General features: G+C 39.5%; 1 protein-coding gene across 5 annotated transcripts; it reads left to right on the top strand.

Moving 5' to 3' along the window:
- Positions 1–2,036: 2,036 nt before the first annotated feature.
- Positions 2,037–14,728, top strand: LOC115122829 (nectin-3-like). Of its 5 annotated transcripts, none has more exons than XR_010462338.1 (10): positions 2,051–2,317; positions 2,576–2,657; positions 3,311–3,658; positions 8,095–8,400; positions 8,708–8,810; positions 9,003–9,157; positions 9,639–9,741; positions 9,869–9,899; positions 10,311–11,283; positions 11,765–14,728. XR_010462338.1 is itself a non-coding variant. In XM_029652096.2 (10 exons), exons 2-9 carry the CDS (start codon positions 2,603–2,605, stop codon positions 10,428–10,430), a joined length of 1,221 nt encoding a protein of 406 aa, XP_029507956.1. In that variant the 5' UTR covers positions 2,053–2,317; positions 2,576–2,602; the 3' UTR covers position 10,431; positions 11,196–14,728. The 5 variants fall into 5 exon arrangements, 4 of the variants coding, with proteins under 4 accessions (XP_029507958.1, XP_029507957.1, XP_064870855.1 ...); XM_029652096.2 differs by having other exon boundaries at positions 2,053–2,317; positions 10,311–10,431; positions 11,196–14,728; XM_029652097.2 differs by having other exon boundaries at positions 10,311–14,728.
- The last annotated feature ends 782 nt before the right edge of the window (positions 14,729–15,510 follow it).

The following is a 15,510-nucleotide window of genomic DNA, read 5'->3' as shown; positions in this document are numbered from 1 at the left end:
ACCATTGAACTCGGCTTCAAAAAGCATTTTAACCTTGACTGCTGCTTTTCTTTGCTGAGGCAGCCTCTTCAGTGTTGGCACCAGGCTCATGGCAAAGAGGGTCTCTTCATCCTCCTTCCTGTGAGCATCAGGTTGGGCTGCATCCCTCTCGATGGCTTGGAGGAGCCTCTGCTGAAATGAGTTGAGTGGATCTGGAGGCTGGTACCTCCGATGACGCCTGGTGTGACGTTGTTCCTATTCATTTCTCTCCACGGCCACAACCTGTTCAACGAGGTCCTCAGTGGTCACTTCCGTGAGATTCATAATAATCTCAGGTGGTCCTAGATCCAAAGGTGCTTCCTCCATTTCATCATCTTCCATGGTGGTGGTCATACTCGTGGATGACGAAGTAGAGGGTCTGGCTGTAAAATTGCCACTCGTTGCCATAGGCACAATAAATGGATCCAGAAAAGAATGTGGCAGAAGCGCCAAGGCTGCTGACCTGAAGCTGCTGACCCAGACCTCTTCTTCTCTTTCTCTGCCCTTCTCTCTCTCTGATACCTGTCCCCGAGTCCTCTCCAAGGCTGCTGGCCTGAAGCTGCTGACCCAGACCTCTTCTTCTCTTTCTCTGCCCTTCTCTCTCTCCGATACCTGTCCCCGAGTCCTCTCCAAGGCTGCTGGCCTGAAGCTGCTGACCCAGACCTCTTCTTCTCTTTCTCTGCCCTTCTCTCTCTCTGATACCTGTCCCGAGTCCTCTCCAAGGCTGCTGACCTGAAGCTACTGACCCAGACCTCTTCTTCTCTTTCTCTGCCCTTCTCTCTCTCTGATACCTGTCCCTGAGTCCTCTCCAAGGCTGCTGGCCTGAAGCTGCTGACCCAGACCTCTTCTTCTCTTTCTCTGCCCTTCTCTCTCTCCGATACCTGTCCCTGAGTCCTCTCCAAGGCTGCTGGCCTGAAGCTGCTGACCCAGACCTCTTCTTCTCTTTCTCTGCCCTTCTCTCTCTCTGATACCTGTCCCTGAGTCCTCTCCAAGGCTGCTGACCTGAAGCTGCTGACCCAGACCTCTTCTTCTCTTTCTCTGCCCTTCTCTCTCTCTCTGATACCTGTCCCTGAGTCCTCTCCAAGGCTGCTGGCCTGAAGCTGCTGACCCAGACCTCTTCTTCTCTTTCTCTGCCCTTCTCTCCCTCTGATACCTGTCCCTGAGTCCTCTCCACTTCCTCCTACAGTCTTCTTCTACATAGACATGAACATGATAAGCCAAACCATTACTGTTAGCAATTGGATATGTAGATGGGTGAGCCGGTCAAGGATCGATTCAGACTAAGTGGTAAATTTTATGACAAGTAAACAGTTTATTCAGAGTGAAAATATGTATTACAACGTAATTACGGCTCTTCCGTTAGTTCGTGTGGAACGGCAGGCAGAGAGTAAACAGTCAGCACTGCCCTTATATACGTCACAGAAAGTAGGTTGACCCTAGGAAGATCGGATCTCCGGATTGGTTCAGCTGGTTGTAGTCTGTAGTCTTCCGCCATTGGCTCAGTTGTCTGTCCGTCATCGTAGGATCTTCTTCGGGCACACAGTGTTCGGTTAAAAAAGGGAGATTATGTGTGTAATGTGGGAGCTATCCTGTAGGGGACCCCACAGGCTTTAACTGTGAGTTGTAGCCATGTAATTAGCAGTAAATTAGTCACCTGCATACGAAATAGCAATTCCTTACATTACCTAGCCTAACTATAGTTATTAGATAGCTATCATGGATATGTCATCTACTGTACACATAGACACACACACACGGTTATCTGACCAAATTATCAGGGGTACAGTAATATCTACCATTTCTATTACTATTTATATAGCATACACACTCTCACTCTTTCAAACATGATTATTTGGTAAAGTTATCAGGGGTAGTAACTAGCATAATTTATTTGACTATTTATTTCACACACACCTCATTGGCTAGGTTAGCTAGCTAGCTATCTAGCCTTGGAGCTAGCTAACTAGCCACATCTAGCACAACATCACTACTAAACTGACCTGGCAATCCTACTATCGTGGACACTTTTGTGTTTATGTAGCTGTCAGCAGTTGTGTCAAAAAGACACGGTTTTGGGGATACTGCGAAAAATGATTCTCTCCTCCATGTGCACAACTGCATGCGACCATTTGCAAAAGGTACCTGCATCAGTATAGTTGCCTATCTGCACAAAATGTGATGCAGCAGTGATGCAATGACGCAGTCGATTCGAAGCGAATAAGCGTTTTCCTACCAGAGCGTTTTCCGGCAGCACAAACGGCGACGGCTGCTTCAGTAGAATAACTTACATTCAACAAAGGTTTGTGGCCTATTACATTTACTGTTGCATCTGTTTACTTCTATTATTACTGACCAATGTAGGACTGTTTGTTGATTTTTGTAATAGGGTGTAGGCTACTTTGCAAGACGTGAATAGTCTCCATCAAGGAGTAATGATTGCAGACCATTGTTCGAATAATAGCCTACATAACTGTCGTACATAAAACAATTAATAGGTCCTCATTACAAAACGCCAATCTCAAAATGTAATGTAATGCTATTATCACATTTTACGTAGTGACCCTAGCAATGAGAAGAGCAAAGGATGTTACGGGAGCTGTGCTGTGTGATTCTACTCATCGTCCAGAGGGATACAGAAAGTAGGTTTCCGATTCATGTCCGATTGATGTCATAAAATGCCATACTTTTGAGTGCATGTTTTTTTCTCTCTTTTAATGTTGACACAATGCAAGGACAATAACAACCACAAAGCCCCACCATTCAATTGCAGTCCTGGTACTTTTAGGGTACGATAAGGCACACACATTAGCTCAGCATGTTTACTATGTTTTTAAATAATTATGTTTACTGTTTTTACCTCATTATGTTTACGATGTTTTTAACTCCGTATGTTTTGAGACATGCTGAGCATGCACAAGTATCTAGGAATGTCTTGAATATCTTACCTTTGATTAAGTGTAAGAATAGAGTCAGGGCTTTTGTCTTATTATTCTAATAACATATTCACTAAGTAATTTCAGCCTAGACTGAACCCAGATCAGTGCGTGCTTTAGCCATCTCCTCTGACTGGCTGTCCAAATGGGGTTAGGGTCAAAGATTGAGTAATTGGCACATTTGTTGTTGCAATAGCCACATTTCAGCATCAATAGGATATCATAGTTCATAGCACAGCTAAATAATATTATTGGTCTTGTCTGTGTGTTTAGGTAACATCTCTGTTTATTAGAGTTCATAAACATCTATTCTACAGGTATCTTTTGGACTGTATTTTTGGCTTATGTTTTCTCTTCAGGTACACGTGTGATTGGAGGATGGAGGACTGTGGTACTGGGGCAGGATGTGGACTTATTCTGTAGACTGATAGAGACAGACGGGGAGCTTGAACAGATTACATGGCAGAAAAGTACTTTGGAAGAAACACAGAACCATAATTTTATGGTGATTAATCCCAACGGGGTTACTAAATTTATTTCACCGAATGGATTGACAGGTAGAGTCCAGTTTATTGGGAACCCATCAGAAAACCTTGGATCTATTAGAATAACTGCTGTCAGACTGCTTGATGAAGGCACCTTCACATGTATCTTCAGTGTTTTCCCCAGTGGAGCATACAATACAGAGATACGTCTGACTGTGCTAGGTAAGAACTCTTTCTTCACTCTTTGCAGCATTGTTTCTACTTTTGAAGTCTAGAAAGACTGCGTGTGATAACCAACACTCGACAGCTAAAAAATTGGTTGGTACATTTTTTATTTTTTTTACAAGATTTTATTTGTTCTTTTATCAACAATACAAAACAGACAAACAACTACATCATACAGACAAACATCTACAGCACACAGACAGACATCTACATCATACAGACAAACATCTACAGCACACAGACAGACATCTACATCATACAGACAAACATCTACAGCACACAGACAGACATCTACATCATACAGACAAACATCTACAGCACACAGACAGACATCTACAGCACACAGACAGACATCTACAGCACACAGACAGACATCTACAGCACACAGACAGACATCTACATCATACAGACAAACATCTACATCATACATACAAACATCTACAGCACACAGACAAACATCTACAGCACACAGACAAACATCTACAGCACACAGACAGACATCTACAGCACACAGACAGACATCTACAGCACACAGACAGACATCTACATCATACAGACAAACATCTACATCATACATACAAACATCTACAGCACACAGACAAACATCTACATCATACAGACAAACATCTACATCATACATACAAACATCTACAGCACACAGACAAACATCTACAGCACACAGACAGACATCTACATCATACAGACAAACATCTACAGCACACCCGCCAGACCCACTAGCCTCCACCCCTATTTTCAGCACACGTAACACCTTCTGCCACATGGCTTCAAACAGTACGATTTTGTTTCTCCGTCGCCCACGCTCTTTCAATTTTAAAAAAATTAATAAAGCATTTGAACTTTCCATTTCGTGAAAAACTGAGGATTGTCTTATTTCCAGCTTGTGTTTTGTATGTTTTCTTTTTCTTAAAGATTATTGATGAGAAGAGTATTGTCCTAACCCATCGGGTATCTCATTGCACCCTCATATGTCATGTCTTGAAATATACAGACGGACAAATTAATAGTATCTTTACATTGCAGTACCTCTGCATCTTTCCAACTCTGCCCATTTCTTTTTATTTTTGTAACATTCCCAGAAAGCATGAATTATTGAGTCATTAGTAGTTTTACACTTCAGACATGACTGTTGTTGTGCGGTAAAATTTGTGAATTTTGTGACCTGTATTTAATTTATTTTATTTTATTTATACTAGATTAAGTGTAGATTTTTGTTAACTGTAATCTCGTTAGTTATGTTCCAACCTTCCCTCCATCTTGTGCCAATATCAGTTATTTAAAATCTTCCAAAAGTGTATATTGTCTGTTGAAAAGGCTCTCTGCAAGGTTTTGTAAAACTTACCAATCATATGAACATCCTTTTCTGACTCATAGGATTGATTCCCTCAAAATAGCTCTGATGTCCAAAAGATTTCTAATTGAAATGTTGTGAAATAGAACTTTTCAGTTGCATTTATTTTTAAATATCGACATTGGTCAACGCAAAATTGCTTTTTAAAGCGGTCATGGAAATGAATGTATTTCCTATTACCAAGTAATTTATGGTTTCTATGCCTTTAGTTTTCCATGTGGGGCTATTTATCGATGAATTCTGAAAAGCTACCCAAGGACTGTTCCATAAGATTGTGTTTCTGAAAAGGTATCTGTCACGTTCTGACCCTAGTTCTTGTGTTATTTGTTTGTTTTGGTTGGTCAGGACGTGAGTTGGGTGGGCATTGTATGTTTTGTGTTTCTAGGTTGGTTTTCTGTGTTCGGCCTAGTATGGTTCTCAATCAGAGGCAGGTGCCGTTAGTTGTCTCTGATTGAGATTCATACTTAGGTAGCCTGGGTTTCACTGTTGTTTTGTGGGTGTTTGTATCCGTGTCTGTGTTTTTCAACACACGGTACTGTTTCGGTTTTCGTTCGTTTCACGTTTATTATTTTTGTATTCATAGTGTTCAGTTTATGTTTTCTTAAATCAACAACCATGGACACTTCCCACGCTGCGCAGTGGTCCTCCGATCCTTTTCGCTTCTCCTCCTCAGATGAAGAGGAGGAGGATAACCCTTACAGTATCCAGCATTGTTCCATAAGTTTGTGTTTTTAGGGAGTGATATTGGTTTTTGTAAAATGTTTAATTTTTTTCATATTCTTAACTATGAAGTTGTTAATGTTCTTAGCTTTAGCCTTTGCAAATAGACCCGTGAAAAGATTCTGTTGATGAACATGTGCATCTTCAATATGTAGCCAACCCATTGTTCCTCTTTAGTGCATTTATATGTCGCAAGTAAAAGCCTTGTCTAGCGTGCTGATACAATTCCAAGTCTGGAAGGTTAAAGCAACCCTCAGACTTAGGAAGATGGAAAACTTTCTTTTCTATTCTTCAAATTTTATAAGCCCATATAAAGTCTGGTATTACCGAGTATACTTTTTACATAAATAAATACAAAAATGGCAGCCATTTCATTCTAAAGAGGTAGGTTCATTATTCAAATGAAGCAAGAGTCAGAGACCTCATCTACAGGTTTTAAATTGCCATGGAAAATCCATCTTCCCTACACTTAGAAATAATAGTTCCAAAGGAGTTCTTTCCAGAGGGATAGGATTCTACATTTAACCTTATCTTAACAGTTTTTGGAAGAAAGGGTTCTTTAATGATTCCTTGGAAGGCAAGAAAGGACATGGAACCCTACTGATTTTTTTATAAGACTTTCATTGTATTATTATAATGTTTTTTTAAACTTTAACATCAGGAGTTCCAGTGATCTGATGAATTTTCAAAACATGTTTTAAACTGTACGTACAGTATATGGTAATATTTGTACATACAATCTGTGCCTTTTACTACTATAGCCCATAGAAACACATTCACTAATGGTAAAAAAGACAGTCAAAGAATATATCTGGAAGATTTAAAAAAGCTCAGGAAATATATTTCTATTTGTTAACACTTTCTGAAGACACTGTATATATATTATTTCTGGTGTAGAGTAAAACACTCAACCACGCCCATCATTATCATATTTCTCAACGTGCTCTATTGGAGGTAGATTTTTTATTTTTTTATTTCAATATCTGTGTTTTTGCAAGTCCAGTGATTAGTATATTAATATTATGCTACACTAAGATAAATAACATGTATTTTTCAAAACGAATCCAATTTGTTACAAGTTTGATTTATTGCACCCATTACTGAGAAAGTTATTCCAGTTCAGATGATTTAGGTAGTCTTATTTATCAGTCTACCCTGGCAGTCATTCTGAATGCAAGTTGGATTTATTACACCCATTACTGAGAAAGTTATTCCAGTTCAGATGATTTAGGTAGTCTTATTTATCAGTCTACCCTGGCAGTCATTCTGAATGCAAGTTGCGGGTGATTAAAAGTTGCAATTGTTTTACATCCTCAGTGGCTGGACTCCAATAGCAATTACACATTACTTTCCAAGCCAGCATAATGTGACTTGCAGGCCTGATGTAGCCTGTAAAGCATGAGTTTCCTTTTTAGGGTTTAACTAGGCACTCAAAGAAAGGCTTTATGATATATACTGTATGTAATGCCTTGTCATAAAGAGTTTAATTTGAAAGGCTAATAAGGTTGGTGGAAGGATTCCTTCAAAGATATAAGTAAGGTTAGAGCATTGGGCCAGTAACCGAAAAGGTAGCTGGTTTGAATACCTGAGCCAACAAAGTGAAAAATCTGTTGATGTGCGCTTGAGCAAAACACTTAACCCTAATTTCCAGTGGTGCTGTACTACTATTGCTGACCCTATAAAAAACACATTTCACTGCACATCTGGTGTATGTGACAGTACATGGAAGCAGCCTTCTATGGAAGCAGTTTACATAGAGGGCCCTCTTCCAAGGGTTCTACCTAGCACCAAGAAGGGTTCCCATATGGAGACAAACCAAAAAACACTATATTGTTGCATTTAGTGCCTTTTTCCTAAGAGTGTATCCTCTTACTCAAGCTGTAACCAGGAGAGCACGGACATTAATAGTTTACCTAATGGTGGAACAGATGTTGGAATATATACACCACTATATACAGCATCCCTTAACGGCATAATCACTGGGCAGTGATTGCTTTTCAGTGGAACTGCTGAAAATTAAAAACCGCTTTAGTGATATGTGTGAAACGTAATACCTCAGGTGCAGGTACCTCTCATCAGGGTGAGCTAAAACCTATTAACTGGATTTGACCAAACCTACAATACAGTAAATGTATAGCTACTAATGATGTATATTCCAATTGGCCAGATAGAGAACATGAAAGGGTTTATTTAAAGTGTGTTGGTCATGTGACATGAGCATTTGAACACGTTTCACATGACGGGCTGTGTGTGTTTGGGTTGTTCTTTCATGTATAGTTCCACATTTATAATTATTGACTTGTTCATGTTTTATGTTCTCTGTTGGTTTGTGTTCTGGTCATAGTTCCTCCAGTAGTGAGTGTGACAGTTGATGTTGCTCCTGTCATTGGGGAGAATGAGGTTGTCTTGTCAACCTGCGTGGCTGCTGGTGCCAAGCCACAGGCAGAAGTGACATGGAAGACAGGTGAATTCGGCAGTTTGTTGAGGACGGTGACCAACTCCACCCAGCACACCAATGGCACCACCACAGTACTCAGCCACCTGCTCGGGGTACCAACCAAGGCAGCCAATCAGCAGCAGGTCCAGTGTGTGGTCAACCAGTCTGCCCTGGTAACAGAGAAGACCTACAACTACAGCATAAACATCCACTGTAAATATATTCTACTACCACTGTCCTACACTACCACTATCCTACACTGAGGCACACAAGTGGTTTTGACCTTAACCCACTTTCATTGTACTGCTCTACTGTAAGTCATCTATCAAACTGAAATGAAGGAAGACCAGGTTCACAAACAAAATTCTTAGTGTTGCCTCATCTGTGGATTAAAGTTTCACCCCTGCCCACTGCTCAGAGCCTGTAGTGTCATTGTTATGGGTCTGTCTTGGTATGAGTGTGTAGGTCTATTTACATTCTATATCTGCAGTAACTGTAACCATTTCTCTCTCTATCTCAGATCCACCTCAGTCAGTGAACATTACCCTTAGTGAGGCCTCTAAAGCCACAGTCTTCCTTTGTGTAGCAGACAGCAACCCACACCCCAACTACACCTGGAGCAGGTACTGACTCCTATGTAAACTAGTTCAAACCAGTTTAAATGTAAATGTTAGGTACACTTGTTTAAACATATGAAACAGATTATCTTGAAGCTTCAGTATGTTCATATATTATGCTGGTAGTCAAATGATGCCTTTGCCTATCTCACACACACTCACACAAAGCCCTTCTCCTCCTCTCTCTCTCTCTCCCAGAGTGGTCCAGCCATGGCCTGGGTCTTCAGTGAGAGCCGAGGGAGACAAACTGCACCTCCTCAGTCTCAGCTCTGAGCTGAATGGTCTCTATGTCTGTCAGGCCTCCAACCCCTACGGACGAGCCACTGGCTCCCTCTATGTACACACATCCTCTGGTGAGAAGCACCTGGTTGCTTAACTAGTTGCTTATGCTGTTTTATAAGATGCTTATAGTTGTTATATGATTGATTGATATATTGAATACTTTATTGTCCCATAGGGAATTTTGCCTGGCAAGAATATTGGCATTCCTGGCATACATATAAAACACATATGAGGTTGAGAAATGTGTTGTAGCATGGATAACAAAGTTGAGCCAGATGTTCACTTATCTTTCACTGCATGTGTTAATATCAGACGTATGGCCTCATTACCCTTTCTATGGGAAGGTACTGTATAACCACTAACTAAGATGGTCATGATACACACATATCTCTTACTGTATATGTACGTGTCTTATAACCTGGTATTATCTCTTTGTTTTCTGCAGGAAAGTTTTTGCATTGGAGCCATGATGGTTGCTTGGGCAACATGATTACATGTAATTATAAATACAGACTGTTCCTTATATTAACTGTATCTCCTCTCTCCTCACAGAGTCCTCTGCTGCCTGTTGGGTTCTACTCGTTGTCATTCTCTGTCTGATTGTTGCTGCGGCTGCACTCATATGGTACCGGTGCAAATACAGACAATTTACTTGGTAATATCAACTACTGTAATATCATGAACTGATTTTGCATTGTGAAAAGAATGCATTTGCATTAGATGATCATATATTGATTTTGCTCAAGTTAATATATTTTATTTTCCTGGACTATATTTTCCAGGAGTTCATTCGTGGCCAAGGCACCAGAACAGGTATGCTGTGAGTAGTGAGTAGTTACAGATGTAGGATCTTAATTTGAGTCAGTTTGCTACAGCAGGAAAATAATCGTTCAGTAACAGGAAATGTGAGTTATTATGAAAATTATAATTCATAGACATTTTTGTAAGGGTTGATACATTTTTCATGAGGAAAATCTAATCTGGAATTTCAAAGTGGAAACTGCAAACTTTTGAAGATTTTTTAAACATCAAATACACTACAAGTGTTAAATGTCCTACATTGCAGGGAAGTTTTCCAGTTCCCTCAACTGGGTGATCAAATTAAGTTGCTACATATGTATTTCACTGTCCTCCATTGTTTTGTGACTAAACTTACGAATTAGATTTCTCATTAGCCACTGGTTTCTATGTAATGATACTGTAATAATGTCTGTATGATTCCAGACTGTATCGGTATCTTCCAAGACGAGGAGACATGACAAGGTTGAGGAAGGTGAAGATGACTCATTGACTGCAACTGTCCAAACCAGGACGGAGCCTGAGGAAGAGGAAGAAGTATCATGATGTATGGAACAATATACCTTATTTGTTTTTTGGAAACATTTTATTTTTAATTTGTATTATTCCAAATGTTTTTCATGTTTGATAGATTGTCTGTTCATTAAGTATATTTATTGTGTTAGCTCGAAGAAATCGCGGACAGGTTTTAAGTGAATGCCAGAAAAATCTCATTCTCCAATGTTCTAACCATCTGCAAAGAATAGGCACATTATCCCGAGTGGCGCAGTGGTCTAAGGCACTAGAGATCCTGGTTCGAGTACAGGCTCTGTCGCGACCGTGAGACCCATGGGGTGGCGCACAATTGGTCGGGTTAGGGGAGGGTTTGGCTGGCAGGGATGTCCTTCTCCCATCGCGCTAGATTGACTCCTGTGGCGGGCTGGGAGCATGCACGCTGACACGGTCGCCAGGTGTACAGTGTTTCCTCTGACACATTGGTGTGGCTGCCTTCCGGGTAAAGCAGGCATTGTGTCAAGAAGCAGTGTGGCTTGGTTTTGTCGTGTTTCAGAGGATGCATGGCTCTTGGCCTTTGCCTCTCCTGAGTCCGTACGGGAGTTGCAGCGATGAGATAAGACTGTAACTACCAATTGGATACCACGGAATTGTGGAGAAAAAGGGGTCAAAAGTTTTTTTTAATTATACAAAAATAAAGCACATTCTCACAATAAGCACAATAAGCACATTCTCCAACCATTTAATGAACAATATCTTCTAGAACATTGGAAACCTCGACTCCATCACCTCTTCACCCAGTGCTGGTCCTCGTTTCAGATTTTTGTTCCCCTCTCGTGGACTCCGCCTTGCCGTGGTTGAGGGGCTTTGCTGCTTCAGCAGAAACAACAACTCTCCTGTACAGTATGTATGTACAGTGCTTTCAGAAAGTATTCATACCCCTTGACTTATTCCATATTTGATGTGTTGCAGCCTGAATTTCAAATGGATAAAAAATATTTTTCCACACTCATCTACACATAATAACCCATAATGACAAAGTGAAAACATGTTTTTTGAAATGTTTGTACATTTATTGAAAATGAAATACCTAAATATCTAATTTACATAAGTAATCACACACAAGTCAATACATGCTAGAATCACCTTTAGCAGTAAGTCTTTCTGGGTAAGTCTCTAAAAGCTTTGCACACCTGGATTGTACAATATTTGGACATTATTACAATTTTTTTTAGCTCTGTCAAGTTGGTTGTTGATCATTGCTAGACAGCCATTTTCAATTCTTACCATAGATTTTCAAGCCAATTTAAGTAAAAAGTAAGCCACTCCCGAACATGTAGTGTCGTCTTGGTACGTAACTCCAATGTATATTTGGTCTTGTGTTTTAGGTTATTGTTCTGCTGTAATGGGAATTTGTCTCCCAGTATCTGGAAATCAGACTGAACCAGGTTTTTCTCTAGGACACTGCCTGTGCATAGCTCTATTCCATGTATTTTTATTTTTAAAAAACTCCTTGCCGATGACAAGCATACCCATAACATGATGAAGCCACCACCATGCTTGAAAATACAGTATGAAGAGTGGTTCTCAGCGATGTTTTGTGTTGGATTTGCCCATGACATAATACTTTGTATTCAGGACATAAAGTTAATTTCTTTTCACTTTAGGATGCACATGATGCATGTTTTGGAATATTTTTTTCTGTAGAAAGTTTCCTCCTTTTCACTCTGTCATTTAGGTTAGAATTGTGGAGTAACTGCAATGTTGTTAATCCATCCTCAGTTTTCTCCTATCACACCAGTAAACTCTGTAACTGTTTCAAAAACACAATTGGTCTAATGATGAAATCCCTGAGCGGTTTCCTTCCTCGACTACGGCAACTGAGTTAGGAAGGACGCCTGTATCTTTGTAGTGACTGTGTATTGATACACCATCCAAAGTGTAATGAATAACTTCACCATGCTCAAATGGATATTCAATGTGTCTGCTTTTTTTTACCAGTCCACCAATAGGTGCCCTTCTTTGCAAGGCATTGGAAAACCTCCATGTTCTTTGTGGTTCAATCTGTGTTTGAAATGCACTGCTAGACTGAGGGACCTTATCTCTGTACTCCACACATACAGTTACTATGAGGTAGTCATTTGATTTTATTTTATTAGGATCTCTTTTAGTCCCCATTTGGACTAATCTTCCAAGAGTCCTTAACATTAAAATACAATTTATAATACAAACACACTTTCACACTTTCACATATAACACACTATTACAAACATACATAATACACTAGCATAATGACCCAATAAATACTCATTCAAAAAAAATATTGATTCTTCATCTACTATAGTCCCACAGCATTTCTATATACTATATTTAAATGGTTTTTAAATAATGTTTAAACTTATATACTGAAAGGTTTCTAGTTTGCTCAGTTAATTTATTCCATTTCTTTATTGCTCTAAATCGAAATGTTCTTTTGCCCATTTCTTTTTTCTGTCTGGATAACGCATAGATGGTGGACAATCTATTCCTAGTATTTACGGAATGCCTGTCTCTTACCAACTGAATACCATTGTGAATAGAACTTGGCTGTTTTAAATGATGTATATTATAAGATAAGCATGTTTTTTTTAAATTATCTTGTCGATTGATGACCAACCAAGAACACTGTGCATGACTGCAACAGAAGAACCATATCTCCGCCTTAAAACAATCCTTGCTGCTTTATTCTGTGCATTCTGCAGCCTCCTAACTTCACTAGATGATGCATTTCCCCAGACCACCGAACAATAGTTCACTTGACTCTCAACCAATGCCTGTGTTATTTGCTGAAGGATTTCCCTGGTAAATATTTAGCTATCCTTCTGATTATGCATGCTGTTTTAATATATTTTTTTACATAGATTAGTTATTTGAGACGACCATGATAAGCAGTTGTCTAGCTGCACCCCCAGTAGTTTGGTTTCTGCCACTTCTTCCATTTGTACTCCTCCCATACTTAATTGTATCCCATGCTGTTTTGGCCTTTTCCTAGTTGAACAGACCAACATAACTTTGGTTTTCTTGGTGTTTAAAGCAAGTTTGTTTTGGCAAACTCATTTCCTCCTAATCTCCAAATCTCCTTGCAAAGCTTGCTGTACCTGTTTAACCGATTGTCTTGCTGCATAAATTGTAGTATCATCTGCAAATATAGTAGCTTGAGTTTCAACCAAGGCATAGGGAAGGTCGTTGGTGTATATTAAGTAGAGTGGCCCAAGGCAGCTGCCCTGCGGTATTCCACAGTTTAACACATTAGGGGAAGAAAATGAACCATTGATATAGGTGGACTGTTTCCTGTCAGTTAGATATGACTGTACCCAATTCAATGCTACCTCCTTAAAACCATAATGCATTCATTTTGTCAAAATAATTTCATGATCCACTAAATCAAATGCTGCACTGAAATCTAAAAATATCATCAATCAAACCCTAACCCTATTTTTTTTAATCATATATCCACTTTGACATTATGGGATATTATGTGTATTCTAGTGACACAACATCTAAATGTAATACATATTACATTCAGACTGTAACACAACTAAATGTAGAACATGTCAAGGGGTGTGAATACTTTCTGAATGAACTGTACTGTAAGTGTTGAAGCCAACTAAAGGGAGCCCTGGTATAAGCTAAATGGCATATGTATAAAATGGAGAACCTTGTCAGTTACAGCTAATATAAACACAGCTTTGGCTAATGGTACTTCTTGCGGCGGCTCCAAAATGAATTCCTTTATATTATGCGGTTATGCAGTTTTGGTACAGGGAGCAGTTATACTGTAAAAGGAACCATGAAACCAAGTGATCCACTGGGAACAGAAGCTGCCTTATGATCCACGTATTAACTCTATCCCTCATGAACCCTGTATTATTTGTTGTTTTAGATTAGTATTAGTGTAGCATGGCATTTTTGGCCACCAGTAGTTACAATGCAAGTATTTTCACTACATTAGTAGTTACAATGCAAGTATTTTCACTACATTAGTAGATAGAATTCCAGTGGTTTACTACGTTAGTAGTCAAGTGTCACGTTCTGACCTTAGTTCCTTTTTTATGTCTCTGTGTTAGGTTGGTCAGGGCGTGAGTTGGGGCGGGTAGTCTGTTCTTTTTTCTATGTTATATTTCTATGTGTTTGGCCTAGTATGGTTCTCAATCAGAGGCAGGTGTCGTTTGTTGTAGCCTGTTTTCCACATTTTGGTGGTGGGTGTTTAATTTCTGTTTAGTGTCTGTTCACCTGGCAGAACTGTTTCGTTTTCTCTTTGTTGTTATTTTGTGTAGTGTTAAGTTTTTCAATTAAAATATGATGAATACTTACCACGCTGCATTTTGGTCCTCCTCTCCTTCCACCAATGAGAATCGTTACATCAAGGCCTTGCTTTGGTTAGTGCACTGTAATGTCCTTGTTTTTCAGCCTTGGAAATAGGAACACACAGGGACAAGCTGTTGCTTGGAGTTGGCCTCTTATTAAGTTGAAACATGCTTAAAGAGGAACGTAGTCTGCACACCTGCCTTTTCTGAAAACAATAATGAGTGCCTTTTTTAATCAACAATGAGAGACAGGAGTGTGGGTTTAGGGGTGGTCTGTGTGTGTACAATACTAGTCTGTACATGTCTTTGTTAATTGTGCGGTTGCTAATTAAACATACACTACCGTTCAAAAGTTTGGGGTCACTTAGAAATATCCTTGTCACATTTTTTGTCCATTAAAATAACATGAAAGTGATCAGAAATGCAGTGTAGACATTGTTAATGTTGTAAATGACTATTGCAGCTGGAAAAGGCAGATTTTTAATGGAATATCTACATAGGCATACAGAGGCCCATTATCAGCAACCATCACTCCTGTGTTCCATTGGCAAGTTGTGTTAGCTAATCCAAGTTTATCATTTTAAAAGGCTAATTGATCGTTAGAAACCCATTTTGCAATTATGTTAGCACAGCTGAAAACTGTGGTGCTGATTAAAGAAGCAATAAAAATGGCCTTCTTTAGACAAGTATCTGGAGCATCAGCGTTTATAGGTTCGATTACAGGCTCAAAATGGCCAGAATCAAATAACTTTCTAAATCAAATCAAATGTATTTGTCATATACACATG

This window comes from Oncorhynchus nerka, linkage group LG3, assembly GCF_034236695.1.
Source record: "Oncorhynchus nerka isolate Pitt River linkage group LG3, Oner_Uvic_2.0, whole genome shotgun sequence".
Classification (NCBI taxonomy): domain Eukaryota; kingdom Metazoa; phylum Chordata; class Actinopteri; order Salmoniformes; family Salmonidae; genus Oncorhynchus; species Oncorhynchus nerka.
This window is presented reverse-complemented; position numbering and strand designations above follow the sequence as displayed.

Bases quoted from the DNA above. Each gene is read 5' to 3' on its own strand.
- LOC115122829 (XM_029652097.2), top strand. From the start codon at position 2,603: ATGTTACGGGAGCTGTGCTGTGTGATTCTACTCATCGTCCAGAGGGAT. The intron at 8,401-8,707 runs GTAAATATATTC...TCTCTATCTCAG, and splicing joins CTACAGCATAAACATCCACT to ATCCACCTCAGTCAGTGAAC. The intron at 9,900-10,310 runs GTATGCTGTGAG...GTATGATTCCAG, and splicing joins TGGCCAAGGCACCAGAACAG to ACTGTATCGGTATCTTCCAA.